Source organism: Dasypus novemcinctus, chromosome 17 (assembly GCF_030445035.2).
Source record: "Dasypus novemcinctus isolate mDasNov1 chromosome 17, mDasNov1.1.hap2, whole genome shotgun sequence".
Lineage (NCBI taxonomy): Eukaryota > Metazoa > Chordata > Mammalia > Cingulata > Dasypodidae > Dasypus > Dasypus novemcinctus.
In genome coordinates, this window is record NC_080689.1 from 26,509,135 (window position 1) to 26,527,238 (window position 18,104).

At 39.5% G+C, this 18,104-nt stretch overlaps 2 protein-coding genes across 3 annotated transcripts in view; one reads left to right on the forward strand and one right to left on the reverse strand.

Annotated features, from left to right (window-relative positions):
* DHX57 (DExH-box helicase 57) overlaps positions 1-18,104 on the reverse strand; it is a 131,209-nt gene that overhangs the window by 112,740 nt on the left and 365 nt on the right. The gene's annotated exons all lie outside the window — the stretch shown is intronic.
* LOC131273942 (large ribosomal subunit protein uL23-like) lies at positions 12,825-18,083 on the forward strand. The gene has a single exon (XM_058278422.1). The coding sequence runs from the start codon at positions 14,227-14,229 to the stop codon at positions 14,695-14,697; it is 471 nt and encodes a 156-aa protein (XP_058134405.1). The 5' UTR covers positions 12,825-14,226; the 3' UTR covers positions 14,698-18,083.

Sequence of the window (18,104 nt, forward strand, 5' to 3'; positions counted from 1 at the left end):
AGCAAGCTGACGCAAGAAGATGACATAAGAGATGCGGGAGGAAAAAACATGAAAGACATAACAAAGAAGGGAATGGAGGTGGCTCAAATGATTAGGCACCTCCCTCCCACATCAGGGGTCTGGGGTTCAGCTCCTGATGCTTCCTAAAAGAACAAGGAAGACGAACAGACACAGCAAGTGAAAAACAAGGGGGTGGGGAGAAATAAATAAAATGAATCTTAAAAAAAAAAAGAAATATAATAAAGAAAAATAGAAATTTTAAAAGGGCTAGCTTAGGGCAAGGAGGATAAATTCATTTGCAAAAGATTTACACACCCCTCTAGTATTACTCTTTTATTTTAACAAATAAATTTGATACATATTAATAAAGCACACAATCTATCCAAAGTGTCCAATCGATATTTGGTATAATTACATAGTTGTGAAATCATCACTTCAATCATGATTAGAACATTTTCATTATTTGAATAATAATAAACAAAAACAAAAAGCTTAATCACTTCTCAATCTATGTTTCCCCTGCCATACACAGCTGCTATTGTTTCCATCTCTCTAGTTTATTTGTATTTGTATTTTGTATAGATGAAGTCAAGCAATATGTAGTACCTTATGTCCAGTTACTTTTCCTTGTTATGGTTCCATTAATTTTTTTACCCTTAATGGAAGATTATTAATATATTTCTATACACTACTGTTCATAGTTTGCTTTGGTTGTATTTTTGCCTGATATTAACATCTTGTAATATTAAAATACATGTTCAGTTTCAAAGAAAAACAGTCTTATAAATGCAATATACTGATTTTCATATTTCACCTGAGGTTTTACTATGCTATACAGTCCCATGTTACATTTTTTAGCTTCCCTTCTAATAATACACATGACCTCAGACTTTCCCTTTCAACCACATCATACTCATATAATAGTACTGCTAGTTACAAATACTATGATATACTTTCACCATTTCTATTCATTTCCAAAGGTTTAAAAACAACCTTTTTAAACAACTCTGCATAGAACTAACCCTCAGCTTTCCATTCTCTAACCCCATTCTATTTTCTGGTGACCTAGATTCTACTTATTAACTCCATGAGTTTACACACTATATTTAGTTCATAATAGAGCAATCATACAGTAGTATTTGTCCTTTTTCTTTTTTTTAAAAAAAGGTACTGGGATTGAACCCAGAACCTTGTACATAGGAAGCAGGCACTCAACCACTGAGCTAAACCTATTCCCCAGTATTTGTCCTTTTGTGTCTGGCTTGCTTCACTCAACATAATGTCCTCCAGGTTCATCCATGTTGTCATATGTTTTACTACTTCGTTTCTTCTTACAGTTGAATAATATTCCATAGTGTGTATATACCTCAATTTGTTTATCCATTCATCGGTTCATGGACACCTGAGTTGTTACCATCCTTTGGCAATCATGAATAACGTCACTATGAACATCAGTACATAGATGTCTGTTTGTGCCACTACACTTAGTTCTTCTGGGTATATACCTAGTAGTGGTATTGCCGGGTGACATGGCAAATCTATATTCCACATCTTTAGGAACTAACAGTCCTCCATAGTGGCTGTACCATTCTACATTCCCACCAACAGTTAATAAGCATTCCTATCTCTCCACATCCTCTCCAACACTTGCAGTTTTCCAACTTTTTAGAAGTGGCCATTCTAATAGGAGTGAAATGGTATCTCCTTGTAGCTTTGATTTATATTTCCCTAATTGTTAGTGATGTGGAAAATTTTTTTCATGTATTTTCCTCACCATTTGTATTTCTTCTTTGGACAAGTGTCTATTCAAGTCTTTTGCCCATTTTTAAATTGGGTTGTTTTTCTTTTTCTTTTTGAGTTGTAGCATCTATATATATATCACAGACATAAAACTCTTATAGGATATGTGATTTCAAAATATTTTCTCCCATTGAATCAGGTGCTTTTTCACCCTTTTGACAAAGTCCTCTGAGGTGCAAAAAAGTGTTTAATTTTGAGGAGGTCCCATTTATCTATTTTTTCCTTTGTTGCTCATGCTTTGGGTATAAGGTCCAAGAAACCACCACCTACCACACGGTCTTAAAGATGCTTCCCTACATTGTCTTCTAGCAGTTTTATGGTCCTGGCTTTTATATTTAGTTCTCTAATCCATTTTGTGTTGATTCTTGTATAGGGAGTAAGCTAGGAGTTCTCTTTCATTCTTTTAGTTATGGATTTCCGGTTCTCCCAGTACCATTTGTTGAAGAGACTGTTTTGTCCAGTTAAAATGGCTTTGATAGGCAGGTTTGTTGAAAACCAGTTGGCCATAGAGGTGAGAGTTTATTTCTGGACTCTCAATTCTATTCCACAGATCAACATGCCTATCTTTATGCCAATACCATGCTGTTTTGACCACTGTAGCTTTGTAACATGTTTCAAGGTCAGGCAGTGAAATTCTTCCCATATCACTCTTCTTTAGGATGCTTTTGGCTATTTGGGTGCACTTTCCCTTCTAAATGAATTTGGTAGTTCCCTTTCTATTTCTGTAAAGTAGGCTGTTGGAATTTTGACTGGTATTGCATTGAAACTATAAATCACTTCGGGTAGGACTGACATCTGTGGTAGTATGATATTATTTATGAATTCCAAAAAGAGATATTTATTACATTTGTAAACTGATCTGTTCCTCTGGGTGTGGTACCCTTTTGGTTGTATTAGATTCAGCTGAGATGACTGATTAAATTATGTTAAGATTAGGACTTTGGCTGGACCACATCATTAGGGCAATTCAGTTTGAGTCCCAGCCCCCCTTTGGGCTATCTAAATGGATGCACAATCAAGAACACTGTAGTAGATACAAAGAGAACATACACAGAGGATCCTGCAGCCCCAGAAAGGGAGATGAGCCAGATAGTTTACGGTTGATCTTGTCAAGAGAACAGAGCAGCTAAGCCCAGAAAGAAATGAGCCCCAGAGGAAGAGAGATGAGCCCTAAGCCAGCCCACAGCTGAGAGTGGAAGAAGCTGGGACCATGGAGCCTTAAGAGGAAAGAGGAAGGCTGAAGCCTGCAGATATCACCTACCATCTTGCTTCAACACAGCAACAGACATTGGGTAAGGAAGTACCTCTTATGATACCTTGAATTGGACTCTTTAGGACCTTGTAAATGTAAACTATTTACCCTAAATAAATACCCTTTATAAAAGCAAACAGATTTCTGGTACTTTGCATTAGCACCCCTTTGGCTGACTAATACAACATCTTCACAATATTTGGTCTTGCAATCCATGAACATGGAATGTCTTTCAATTTGTTTAGGTTTTCATTTATTTCTTTTAGCAATGTTTTGTAGTATTCTACTATAGGTCCTATACTTCTTTGGTTAAATTGAGTCCTAGGTACTTGAGTCTTTTTGTTGCTATTGTAAATGGATTTTTCCCCCTGATCTTCTTCTCAGATTGCTCGATACTAGTGCACGGAAACATTACTGATTTTTGCATGTTGATCTGGTATTCTACCACTTTGCTGAACTTGTTTATTAGCTCAAGTAGCTTTGTCTGTAGACATTTCAGTATTTTCTAAATATAGGATCATGTCTTCCATGAATAGTGAGAGTTTTACTTTCTCTTTTCTTATTTGGATGTCTTTTTTTCCTTGTCTAATTGCTCTAGCTAGAACTTCTAGCACAATGTTGAATTACAATGTTGACAGTGGGCATCCTTGTCTTGTTCTTAATCTTAGAAGAAAGCTTTCAACCTTTTCCCACTGAGTTTAATGTTGGCTGTGGGTTTTTCATATGTTCCTTTTATCATATTGAGGAATTTTTCTTCTATTCTTACCTTTTGAAGTGTTTTTAATCAAGAAAGGATGCTGGATTTTGTCAAAATCCTTTTCCACTTTGATTGAGATAATCATGTGGGTTTTTTTCCCCTTCAATTTGTTAATACGTATATTACGTTAATTGATTTTCTTGTGTTGAACCACCCTTGCATACCAGAAATAAATCCCACTTGGTCATGATGTATAATTCTTTTGATATACTGTTGAATTCTATTTGCAAGTATTTTGTTGAGAATTTTTATATCTATGTTCATTAGGGAGACTGAGCTGTAATTTTCTTGTAGTATCTTTATCTGGCTTTAGTATTAAGGTGATGCTGGTTTCATAAAATGTGTTGGATAATTTCCCTCCTCTTCAATTTTTAGAAGTGTTTAAACAGGACTGGTGTTAATTTCTTTCAAAATGTGGTACAATTCACCTGTGAAGCCATCTGGTCCTGGACTTTTCTTTGTTGGGAGATATTTGATTACTGAGTCAATCTCCTTAAATGTGATTGGCTTGTTGAATTCTTTTATTTCTTGTAGAGTCAATGTAGGTTGTTTGTACATTTCCAGGAATTTCTCTATTTCACCTAGGTTGTCCAATTTGTTGATATACAGTTTCTCTTAACATCTTCTTATGATATTTTTTACTTCTGTGGGGCCAGTAGTAATGTCCCTACTTTTATTTCTGATTGTATTTATTTGCATCTTCTCTCTTTTTTTCTTGTTGGTGTAACTAAGGGTTTGTCAATTTTACTGATCTTCTCAAAGAACAAGGTTTTAGTTTCGTTGATTTTAACTGTTTCTTTGTTCTCAATTTCATTTATTTCTATTCTAATCTTTATTATTTCTTTCCTTCTGTTTGCTTAGAGAACAGTTTGCGGTTATTTTTCTAGTTTCTCCAGTTGTTCAGCTAGATCTTTGATTTTAGCTCTTTTTTCTTTTTTTTTTAAGATTTATTTTTAATGTATTTCTCTCCGCCCTCCCCCCCTCCCCCCCCCCCCCGTTGTCTGCTCTCTTGTGTCCATTCGCGGTGTGTTCTTCTGTGTCTGCTTGCATTCTCAGTGACACTGGGAATCTGTCTCTTTTTTGTTGCATCATCTTGCTGCATCAGCTCTCCATGTGTGCAGCACCACTCCTGGGCGGGCTACACTTTTCATATAGGGTGGCTCTCACTTCCAGGAGCACTCCTTGCATGTGGGGTATCCCTATACGGGGGCCATCCCTGCGTGGCAGGGCACTCCTTGCATGCAGCAGCACTGCATGTGGGCCAGCTCACCACATGGGCCAGGAGGCCCTGGGTTTGAACCCTGGACCTCCAATATGGTAGGCAGATGCTCTATCATTTTGAGCCACATCCACTACCCTCTTACTTTTTAATATAGGTATTTAGGGCTATAAATTTCCCTCTCAGAACTCCCTTTGCAGTATCCCCTAAGTTGTTTTTTTTTCCTCTTCTCTTTCCACTCCCTACTTCCGCCCCAGTTGTCTGTTCTCTATGTCCATTTGCTGCGTGTTCTTCTTTTGTCCGCTTCTGTTGTTGTCAGCGGCATGGGAATCTGTGTCTCTTTTTGTTGCATCATGTTGCTGCGTCAGCTCTCCGTGTGTGCGGTGCCATTCCTGGGCAGGCTGAACTTTCTTTCACATTGGGTGGCTCTCCTTACGGTGCGCACTCCTTGCACATGGGGTTCCCCTATACAGGGACACCCCTGCATGGCACGGCACTCCTTGCACACATCAGCACTGCACGTGCGCCAGCTCCACACGGGTCAAGGAGGCCTGGGATTTGAACCGTGGACCTCTCATGTGGTAGACGGATGCCCTACCCACCAGGCCAAGTCCACTTCCCTCCCCTAAGTTTTGGTAAATTGTGTTATTTTCATTCGTCACAATATGTTTACTAATTTCACTTACGATTTCTTTTTTGACTCACTGATTATTTAGGAGTGTGTAGTTTGGCCTCCACACATTTGAAAATTTATGTTTTCCTTTCTATTACTGATTTCCAGTTTCATTCCATTATGATCTGTGAAGGTTCTTTCTATAATTTCAGTATTTTTCTATTTATTGAAATCTGCCTTGTGACCTAACATGTGGTCGATCCTGGAGAAAGTTTATTCATGAGCACTTGAGTATAACCCGCTGAATATGGACGCAATATTCTATATATGTCTGTTAATCTAGCTCATTTATCATATTGTCCAAGTTCTCTGTTTCCTTATTGATCTTCTGTCTAGTTGTTCTACCTAATGATGTGAGTTGTGTGCTGAAGTCTCCAGCTATTATTGTAGAGATGTCTATTTTTCCCTTCAGTTTTGCCAGAGTTTGCCTCATGTATTTTAGGGAACCCTGATTAGGTGCATAGGTATTTATGACTGTTATTTCTTCCTGGTGGATTGTTCCTTTTATTAATATATAATGATCTTCTATATCTCATAACTTTTTTTTTTCTCATCTAAAGTTTGCTTTGTCCAATATTAGTATAGCTACCTCTGCTCTTCTTTGGTTACTGTTTGGGTGAAGTAACTTTTCCAATCTTTCACTTTCAGCCTTTTTGTATCTCTGGGTCTGAGTCTCTTATAGGTAGCATATGGATGGCTCATGTTTTTTATCCATTCTATCACCCTATGTATTTTGATTACGGAGTTTAACCCAGTCATATTCAATGATATTACTTTAAATGTACTATTTACTTCCACCATTTTAATCTTTGGTTTTCATATGTCATATCTTATTTTCATCTGGCTTTTTACTCTTTTGGTTATCCTTTCTGCTGTTCTTGTCTTCTATATTCTCCTCAAAGTGTCTCTCTCCTGTCTTATTCTTTCAGGCTTGAAGACTCCCTTTAATATTTCCTGCAAAGGTGGATTCTTTTTTACGAGCTCTCTTAATTTCCCCCTTTTTTTTTACTCCCCCCTTCCCGTGCCCCTGTTGTCTGTTCTCTGTGTCCATTCGCTGTGTGTTCTTCTGTGTCCACTTCTATTCTTGTCAGTGGGACGGGGAAACTGTGTCTCTTTTTGTTGTGTCATCTTGCTGCGTCAGCTCTCCATGTGTGCGGTGCCGCTCCTGGGCAGGCTGCACTCCTTTTGTGCCGGGTGGCTCTCCTTATGGGGCGTACTCCTTGCGCACGGGGCTCCCCTACGCCAGGGACACCCCTGCGTGGAATGGCACTCCTTGCACGCATCAGCACTGCGCATAGGCCAGTTCTACAAGGGTCAAGGAGGTCCTGGGTTTGAACTGTGGACCTCCCATGTGGTAGGCGGATGCTCTATCCGTTAAGCCAAGTCCACCTCCCTCTTAATTTCTGTTTGTGAATATTTGAAACTCACCTTCACATTTGAAGGACAATTTTTCTGGGTAAAGAATTCTCGGCTGTCAGTTTTTCTCTGTCAGTATCCAAATTGTATCATACCACACTGTCTTCTTGCCTCTATGGTTTCTGATAAGAAATCCACTACGTCTTACTGGGCATCCTTCGTATGTGAAGGTTTGCTTCTCTCTTGCAGCTCTCCGAACTTTCTCTTTATCTTCAATGTTTGACATTCTAAATAGAATGTGTCTTAAAGTAGGTCTAGCTGGATTTATTCTGATCCAAATGTGTTTTCACTGCAATACCAACAGCAACAATGTAAGAATGGATCCTGCCTCAAAGCTATTCTTAGTTTGGCAATTCAAACTTTCTCAGAGACTGTTCTCCAATTTTTGCCCGGCAGCCTCCTCCCTTTTCCTGGGTAGGAAGTAATTCCATTCCCCTCTACATCCTCAACAACTAGTCCCAGTCAGTAGGGAGGGTGTCTGTGAGAGTTGGATCTCCTTAGTCCTGTGTCAACTCCTAGGACAAACAATGGTAAAACCCCCACCCAGCCTGGAAGGGCTCATGGGATGCAGCAGACCAAATTTGTTGGCCAAAAGCTGAATCAGCCTTAGGCTGCATCTGTCTCTCTTCCCTTTCCTGGGGAGGTCAACCCCTCTGGCTCCCTCTGTTCGTAGCCATTGGCCAGAGGCCAGAGAATTCAAAGGTGTCTGTTCTGGGAGTGGCGGGATGGGTGTTGGCAGCTGTAGCTGCTGCTTTCACTCACAGTTTTCCTGTCGAGATTCTTTTCTTTTGCCCCTCTCTCTTCTGGGGTGGTGTCTAGCTTCCTTGGTGTCCTAAACCCTTGAACATTTTTTTTCAGGCCATTTCTGCTTTGTCTCTCTAGTTCACCATCTTCCCAGAAGTCTTCCTAGTATTACTCTTCAATGAATTTCTCAAAGTCAGACTTCTTAACCAGAGGTGTACTTCAGAAAAACCAGAGGTGGAGAGCTTTCAAAATTGGCTTAGGTTCCAATCCTAGAGATTCTGATTTGGTTAGGTCTGGCACAGGGTTTAAAACCCCAGTTGAAAAGAAATATTTTGTGTATTTTAAATTTACATATGCCTTTTCAGGAACACGTCCACATATAAAATTAGGTAGTCATAGCATTTTATAGTTTAATTCCTCTTTCAATTTGAAAGACTTTAGAAAAAAATTCCTAAAATGTTTTCTTTTTAAATAATTTCATCCTAATTCCATCTCCGAAATATTGTCTGAGTAATGCAAATCACCTGGCTAAGAGTAAGAGTAGCAAAATATAACTTGTAAGGGTAATTTTCCTAAGAAGAACAAGGATTTCATGCCCCCTCTACTTCTTGTTTCAACTTTATCATTTCTCTCCTGACCTTGCCTGCTTTTTGCCTTTGCTCATAACATTCCTATAGTTAAAATTTTAGATCCTCAAAAAGTTAAGTGCAGGTTTACCATATGATCCAACAATTCCATTCCTAAGTATATACCCAAAGAATTAAAAGCAGGAACTCAAAAACAGATACTTGTATATCAGTCTTTACAGTAGCATTACTCCCATTAGCCACAAGGTGAAAACAACCCAAGTGTCCACTGACAGATAATTGGATAAACAAAATTATGATATGTACATACTACGAAATATTATTTAGCCCCTAACAAGGAATGTAGTCCTGATATATGCTACAACAGGGATAAACGTCAAAAACATTCTGCTAAGTGAAATAAGCCAGGCACAAAGGAGCAAACATTGTATGATTCTACTGATATGAAATATCTAGAATAAGCAAATCTATAGGGACAGAAAGTAGATTACAAGTTACCAAGGACTGAGGGGAAGGGAAATAGGGAGTTAATGCTTAAAGGGTAAAGACTTTCTGTTTTGGATAATGAAAAAGTTTTAGTAATGGAGGTGGTGATGGTGGCACAACTTCATAAAAGTAATGAATGTAACTGAATTATACTCTTAAAAATGGTAAAAATGGGGAATGGATATGGCTCAAACTGTTGAGCACCTGCCTGCCTCCCACATGGGAAGTCCCAGGTTTGGTTCCCAGTCCTTCCTGAAAAAACAAAAGCAGGGAAATGGACTTTGGCCCAGTGGTTAGGGCGTCCGTCTACCACATGGGAGGTCCGCGGTTCAAGCCCCGGGCCTCCTTGACCCGTGTGGAGCTGGCCCATGCGCAGTGCTGATGCGCGCAAGGAGTGCCCTGCTACACAGGGGTGTCCCCCGTGTAGGGGAGCCCCACGCGCAAGGAGTGCACCCATAAGGAAAGCCGCCCAGGGCGAAGGAGGGAGCAGCCTGCGGAGGAATGGCGCCGCCCACACTTCCCGTGCCGCTGACGACAACAGAAGCGGACAAAGAAACAAGACGCAGCAAAAAGACACAGAAAACAGACAACCGGGGGAGGGGAGGGGAATTAAATAAATAAAAATAAATCTTTAAAAAAAAAAAAAGAAAAAAAAGAAAAAACAAAAGCAAACGACTGGCAAAACAAACACAAAAACCCAGGGAAGCTGATATGGCTCAGTGATGTAGCACCACTTCCCACATACAAAGGTCCTGGGTTCAATCCCTGGCCCCCAGTACCTCAAAAAGGCAAAAATGGTAAATTTTATGTTATAAATATGTTACCATAATTTTTAAAAAATTAGTTAGCCCTCAGGGTCCAAAAGAAATGCCCCAATTTTCCTTCCAAATCTTCCCTGATATTCTGCTAAATAATAAGCTTTAGCAGTTAGATCCCAGGGCATGAGTGGTATATTATTATGATTACTACTATATTTGCATTAATTAGTTTTTTAAGCAGAAAAAGTTAAGAGTCGCATTGTGTGTATTAATCAGTCACAGTGGTGCTGATGCTAACCAGAAATCTGTTGGTATTTATAAAAGGTATTTATTTGGGGTAGAAGCTTAGTCACTGTTGCCATGTGTTGGAGCAAGATGGCTGTCAACGTCTGCAGGGTTCAGCCTCCCTCTTTCTCTTAAGGCTCCGTGGTCCCAGTTTCTTCCAATCCACTGTAGGTTGGGACAAATCTTGTCTCTCTCCGGGTTCGTCCCTGGTTGGGTTCAGCTGCTCTGGTCTCTCCACAAGGTCAGCTGTAGACTATCAGGCTCTCTCTCTTTCTGGGGCTTCTGCCTTGTCTATAGAGCTGTCTGTATTTCTTTTTGCTCTTCCCCTGCATGTTTACTTCCAGGGATTCCAGCAGCCAAAACTCCAACTAACTCCTCTGCAGAGTAGTTTTCTCTCTGAGTACCCGGCTACCAAGGGTGGCCTTGTCCTACCCATGTCATGTCCTACTGACATGGCCCAATCAAAGCCTGATTTTAATCATTATTTAATCAAGTAAAAGTGAAACCTCTGAATTTAATACAATCAAATAAGCCCAGAGGAACAGACAAGTTTACAAACACAATCCAATATCTATTTTTGGAATTCATAAACAATGCTGTAGCAGTTTGACATGGTTATGAATTCCAAAAAATAGATATTGGATTATGCTTGTAATCTGATCTGTACCTGGGCATGATTGAGTTATGATTAGGGTATTGAGTCCCCATCCCTTGATGGGTGGGGACTCACAGATAAAAGCCATGGCAAAGAACAGATTTGAGGGTTTCTGATTTTGGAGTTTGATGCTGAAGATTTAAGCTGGAGCCCCGGGGAAGGAAACTCACAGAGGAAAGAGAAAACAGCCCCAGGAAGAAAGGAACCTTGAACCCAAAGAAAAGCAAGCCCCAGGAACGCAGGAACCCAGGAAACCTGAACCCTCGCAGCCATTGGCAGCTATCTTGCCCCAAATAGACTTTGGTGAGGGAAGTAACTTATGCTTTAAGGCCTGGTATCTGTTAGCTCCTACCCCAAATAAATACCCTTTATAAAAACCACCAATTTCTGGTATTTTGCACCAGTACCCCTTTGGCTGACTAATACAAATGCCAAACTGCTACACTGTAAAAAATTCAAATAATACCAAAGGAAAAGTTAATCTACTTTCAACTCAGATGGCAAAGGCCCTTCTCTAGGTAATTTATTGTTAGTAGTTTTTGTGGGTTTTTGTTTTGGTAGTACTGGGGATTGCACCCAGGACCTCATACATGCAAAGCAGGTACTCAGTCACTGAGCTACACCTGTTTCGCATGTTAATAGTTTTTTATGTAAACTTCTTTGAAATAGTGTATGAATATATAAGTGTGTATATATATCTTCCTTCTCCCTCCTTTTAGATACATACTGCTCTGTGCCTTGCTTTTTGCATTTAATATATTTTGGAGGTCATTCTATATTTGTTCATACAGATCTACCTCATTCATTTTCCTACCAGTTCCCAAGTAGTTAGTAGTTAGTTAACTAAAAATCTTATGATTTAGTTAACTGGGACCCTATGATGGCAAGTTAGGATGTCTTTAATTTTTAATTCTATCAACAGTGTTGTAATGATCATCCGTGCCTTTACACACATGTGTAGCTATAGATTCTAAGGAAATGAAAATTTCTAGATCCCCTCTGTATGTTAAAAATGACTGATCATCAAAGTTAGTTACATGTAAAGCATCTTTCCTTCTAGAATAAAAGGATTTATGTGATGTGGGATTTAGGTTTGATTCATCGCTCTTTATTCAATGGCAAAGTTAAGTAGTTGTGACAGAGAACATTTGGCCTGCAAAGCCAAGATACTTATTATCGGGAAGCAGACTTGGCCCAGTGGTTAGGGTGTCTGCCTACCAAATGGGAGGTCCACGGTTCAAACCCCAGGCCTCCTTGACCCGTGTGGAGCTGGCCCACGCGCAGTTCTGATGTGCGCAAGGAGTGCCGTGCCACACAGGGGTGTCCCCGCATAGGGCAGCCCCACGCGCAAGAAGTGTGCCCCACAAGGAGAGCTGCCCAGCATGAAAGAAAGTGCAGCCTGCCCAGGAATGGCCCTGCACACAAGGAGAGCTGATACAAGAAGATGACACAACAAAAAGAAACACAGATTCCCGTGTCGCTGATAAGGATAGAAGTGGACAAAGATAAGAACACGCAGCAAATAGACACAGAGAACAGACAACTGGGACAGAAGGGGGAGGGGAGAGAAATAAATAAATAAATCTTTAAAGAAAAAAAGGCACTATACTTAATGGCACAAAATATGGTGCCATAAAAATTTAAAAAAAAAAAATTTATTATCTGGCCCTTTTCTGAAAAAGTTTGTCAACCCCTGACCAAGACTACCAGCAACATGCTCCAAATGCCATATTTTCTCTGGTCTTGCTTTCTTCAAGGCCACTCTCTATGTAGCAGGCAGAATGTTCTGATTTCTAAAAAACAGATTTGTTTTTTAGAGCACTTTTATGTTTACAGAAACATTAAACAGAAAGCACAGAGTTCTCATATGCTCCCCACTGCCCCTTACAGTTTCCTTTATTATAACATTTTACATGAGTGTGGTACATTTGTTACAATTGATGAATTGATATTGGTACATTAGCATTAACTAAAAAATCTATAGTTTATATTAAGATTCACCCTTTGTATTCTTAAACCATTCTTATGGATGTGACAAATCCTTAATGTCATGTATCCATCCATCCATATATACTATATCATACAGAATAGTTTTACTGCAACTAAAAATCCCATGCTCTACCTATTCATCTCTTCTTCCCTCCCTCTGAACCTCTGGCAACTACTTTTTTTAACTTTCTCTATAGTTTTGCTTTTTCTAGAATGCCATATATGTAGCCTTTTCAGACTATTCTTTCACTCAGCAACATGCATTTAAAGTTCCTCCAGTATTTCTTTTGTGTGTGTGTCGCTTCGTGAAAAAAAATACCTGGAGGGTTGTGTTTTGTTTTTTTGTTTCGTTTCTGAATAATACTCCACTGTATGATGTACCATAGTTTCTTTATCCATTCACCTTTTGAAGGACATCTTGGTTGCTTCCAGTTTTTGAATAAAAAATTTATGAATAAAGCGGCTATAAACATTTGTGTGCAGGTTTTTGTGTAGACATAGGTTTTAAAGTCATTTGGAAAAATACCTAGAAGTATAACTGCTGGACTGTAAGCCTAAGTTTAGCTTGTAAGAAACTGCCAAACTGACTTCCAAAGTGGCTGTACCATTCTGCATTCCTACCAGTAATGAATGAGAATTTCTGTTGTATCACATCCTCACCAGCATTTGGTGTTGTCAGTGTTTGGGATTTTAGCTGTGTTTCGTAGGTGGCTAGCAGCGTCTCTTTGATGTTTTAATTTGCAATTCCCTAATGACATACGATGCTGAACATCTCTTCATATGCTTCATCTGTTTATTTTCTTTGGTATGGTATATATTCAGATCTCTTGCCTGTTTCTAAAATTGTGTTGTTTTCTTATTGTTTAGTTTTAAGCATTCTTTGCATATTTTGGACAAGACCTTTGTTAAATGTTTTGCAAATATTTTCTCCCTGTCTGTGACTTTTCATTTCATTCTTTTAAAGTGCGTTTCACAGAGCAGAAGGTTTTTATTTTAATGATTCCAACTTAACAATCTTCATCCATGGATTGTGCTTTTGGTATTGTATCCAAAAAGTCATCACCAAATCCAAGGTCACCTAGATTTTCTCCTATTTTTCATCTAGAAGTTTTACATTTTTGTATATTACCTTTAGATCTATGATTCATTTTGAGTTAGCTCTTGTGAAAGTTTTAAGGTCTCTGTCTGAATTCAGTTTTTTTGCACATGCGTATCCAGTTGAAAAGACTATCCTTTCTCCATTGAATTATCTTTGCTCTCTTGTCAAAGATCAGTTGATAACATTTGTGTGGGTCTATTTCTGAGCTCCCTATTCTGTTCCATTGATCTATGTGTCTATTCTTTCACCAATGCCACATTATCTTAATTACTATAGCTTTATTAGTAAGTATTGAAGATGGGTAGTATCAGTCTCCAAAAATTTTTTTTCTTCTTCAATATTGTGTTGCCTATTCTAGGTCTTCCACCTTTCCATTTTCAATTTAGTTAAGCTTCTTGACAGTCAAAAAATAACTTGTTGAGATATTTATTGGGATTACATTGAAACTACGATCAAGTTGGGAAATACTGACACCTTAATATTTAGTATTCCGCCTTTTCACGAAGATGGCGCCGAAAGCGAAGAAGGAAGCGCCTGCCCCTCCCAAAACGGAAGCCAAAGCAAAAGCTTTGAAAGCCAAGAAGGCAGTACTGAAAGGCGTTCACAGCCACAAAAAAAAGAAGATCCGCACGTCACCCACCTTCCGGTGGCCTAAGACGCTGCGTCTCAGGAGACAGCCCAAATATCCTTGGAAAAGCGCCCCCAGGAGAAACAAGCTTGACCACTATGCCATCATCAAGTTCCCCCTGACCACTGAGTCAGCCATGAAGAAGATTGAAGACAACAACACACTTGTGTTCATTGTGGATGTCAAGGCCAACAAGCACCAGATCAAGCAAGCTGTGAAGAAGCTCTATGACATTGATGTGGCCAAGGTCAACACCCTGATCAGGCCTGATGGAGAGAAGAAGGCATATGTTCGACTGGCTCCTGACTATGATGCTTTGGATGTTGCCAACAAAATTGGGATCATCTAAACTGAGTCCAGCTGGCTAATTCTAAATATATTAAGTTTTGTGACCATAAAAAAAAAAAAAAAAAACAACATTTAGTATTCCTATCCATGAACATTGAAATCTCTCCATTTATTTAGATCTTGTTTGATTTCCTTCATCAGAGTTTTGTGGTTTTCTTCATATTGATCCTGTACATATTTTGTCTAAATTCCACCTTTTCTCCAGTCTTGCTCCCTTCAAATCTCTCTACCCAGCAGGTAGAGTGTTCTTTTAAAAAGGTAAACTGTATCAGTTTACTGCCCGCTTAATATTCTTTTATAACTCTCCTTTTCACATAAACTAAAACCCAAACTCCATGAACAGAACCTGAATCTCCAACCTCATCTGTACTACTCCTCCCTCCACCCTTCCTTTCCCTCCTTCAGGAGGCTCAAGCCTTACTGGTCTTCCACCAGTTCCTTGACCACATGCTTTCCTAACTCATAACCTTTTCACATGCTGTTCCCTCAGTCTTTAGCTGGATAACTCCAACTCATCATTTAGACCTCATTTCAAATATTTTCCAAAAGGCTTTGCAGTGCCATGCCATCTACATTTGTTCTTATAGTATTTCTTTACAAATTTTTGTAATTATACATGCTATTGAGAGTCCCTTTTATGTTTGTCTCTGCTTCTCCTGCTCTAAGTAAGTTCCTTGAGGGCAAGTATCATTTTATTTTGATTACCATCATTCATATAGTAGGAATTCAATAGTATTTGTGGAATAAATGAGAGAAGGTTGAACAGATGATTTATGCAAGGATGGAGAGTCATTTATTCCACAAATATTTATTGAGTACTTATGCACCAGATCATTGGGATATAACACTAAAGATGACAAAATTTCTTCCCTTCTAAAGCTTACCTTCCAGGGACATTACAGAAAATAAACAAATTTATATAAAATGTAATATTAGTTAACTGCTACAAAGGAAAAAAAAAATAAACAGATGCTACTATTTTAGATAAGGTGGTCAGGTAAAACCTCTCCTGACATCACAGATTGAGAGAATGAGCCATGAAGTATTTGTGGAAAGAGCAGTCTAACAGAAGCAGTAACAGGTGCAAAGGCTCTGAGTCCAGATTATTTTCAATGCACTGAATTGGATGAATGGTAAGGTGGGGCTATACTGAAGTGAGGGAAGAAGATGAGATCAGAGAGTAGAAAGGGCCAGGCCCTTGGAAAGGACTTTGGATTTTATTCTAAATATACTGGGAAGTCACTAGAGAGCTGAGGGAAGAACTAGATATGACTGGTTTATGTTTTTAAACAATTACTCTAGATGCTGTGTGAAGAATAAATAGACTGTAGGGAAGTAAAGAGAAACAGGAAGGCCGGTTAGGAAGCTACTGCAGTTGCTCAGGCTAGAGAAATGATACAATGTTTACACTAGGGTGGTAGCAGTGGAGTTGATAAGTGGTCATAGATTGTAAATGTATTTTAAAGGTAAATTAATTAGATGTGAGGTGTGAGAGAAAGGAGTAATACTGCAAGGTTTTTGGCCTGAGTAAACTAAGTGAATAGTGGTGTCATGTGTAAGGAAAGGGTGTGTCTCGTTTTCACAGGAAGGTGAAGCCAAAGCTGCCTCTGCAGTTGGTGGAGGAAGGGAAAGAATATAAGGAATGGAGCAGTAACTCAGAGGAACCCCTGTAAGTTAATTAGATGTCTTGGATAGGCTGTAACCCCTTAAGTACCCAATCAATGGGGAACAGGGGAGAGACCTGCGTGTTAGGTTTAGCATATAAATGTCACTGTTTCTTGTTGTCTGGCCATTGTATCCAGGTTGTGCACCTGTTCTTACAAGATTGTTAAAAAAATTCTTTTCTCCTTCACAATCAGGTGAGCTTTTGTTCTCCTAAAGGTGCAGCTTTCTTTCTAACACATGTACTCAGAAGGGGCATAATAAGGAGGAATAGATTTTGGACAGGGGCGAATATCATGAGTTCTGATTGGACTTGTTATATCTGAAATGCTTATAAGATATTCAAATCGATGTCTAGAAGGTAGTTGATATATGAGTCTACAGTTGAGGGGAAAGATACAGTTCTTTCATTTAATCCTCTAACAAAACCTCGTAAGGTTAACAGTATTTTCTATATTATATAGAGAAGATAGACAAGAATAATATAAGAAGTCAGACTACTTCAAGTTCATTTGTAAAACAAGCAGCACAGATACAGATACTCACAAAAATGTAAGATCATTAAGAGTTTACTAGGAGGCAGCGGACTTGGCCCAGTGGTTAGGGGTCCGTCTACCACATGGGAGGTCCATGGTTCAAACCCCGGGCCTCCCTGACTCGTGTGGAGCTGGCCCATTCCATGCACAGTGCTGATGCGCACAAGGAGTGCCCTGCCACGCAGGGGTGTCCCCCGCGTGGGGCTCAGAGCCCGACGCGCAAGGAGTGCGCAAGTAAGGAGAGCCGCCCAGCGGAAAGAAAGTGCAGCCTGCCCAGGAATGGCGCCGCCCACACTTCCTGTGCTGCTGACGACAACAGAAGCGGACAAAGAAACAAGATGCAGCAAATAGACACAGAAAACAGATAACCGGGGGAGGGGGGAAATTAAATAAATAAATAAATCTTTAAAAAAAAAAAACCTCTAAAAAAATAATAATTACCTATTATTTCTAAAATTCAGGCGGGGAAAAAAAGGATATACCAACCGACAGGTAGATCTTAACTTCATCTCAAAAACCACCCAGCCCAGGTAAGTTTGTGTACTGGGAAATAAGGGAAAAAAGCAAGAAGATACTTTACTCTGAGAAAATTAAATAAATAAAATAAAGGACAAAAGAGAAACGAGTGGCAAGCCAACCAGATCAAGCCACAGATAGCCTAAAAAGTGATCAACACTTTGTCTCACACCAACTCAGAAAATATTACCTTTACAACTTATCTGGGATGTCTATTCAAAACTTGGAATGAAGGCTTGCTGGGTGTGTTTAGCAACTATCCAATATCACTCTCCCTAGATGTTTTCCAGTAAATAGTTATGATGTTGTATAATTCACACGGACAGACGCCCCTATTCCAGTCCTCCTAATCTGGGAAAATCCTAACTACGTTTCTTCACCGTGGATAGCGAGCTTTGGCTCCCAAGAATAGCACGGAAAATAGACCACACACCACGCCCCTCCCAGGCAAATCTGTGACTTGCCCCGAAATAACAGTTCTGTTCAGACACCCTTAACTTATACCTTTCTTCCAACATATACTGTCCCCAAATAACCATTTCGTTCGAGACGAAGCAAAACTGCCTGAGCTTTCCAACACAAATCCTTTATCCCGTTAGGAGACTGCATTCTGACCCCGCCTCCAGCCTGAGCGTAGACAACCTCAGCGGCCGACTCCTGCCTGGCCCGGACCTAGGGATTAGGACTCTGCCGA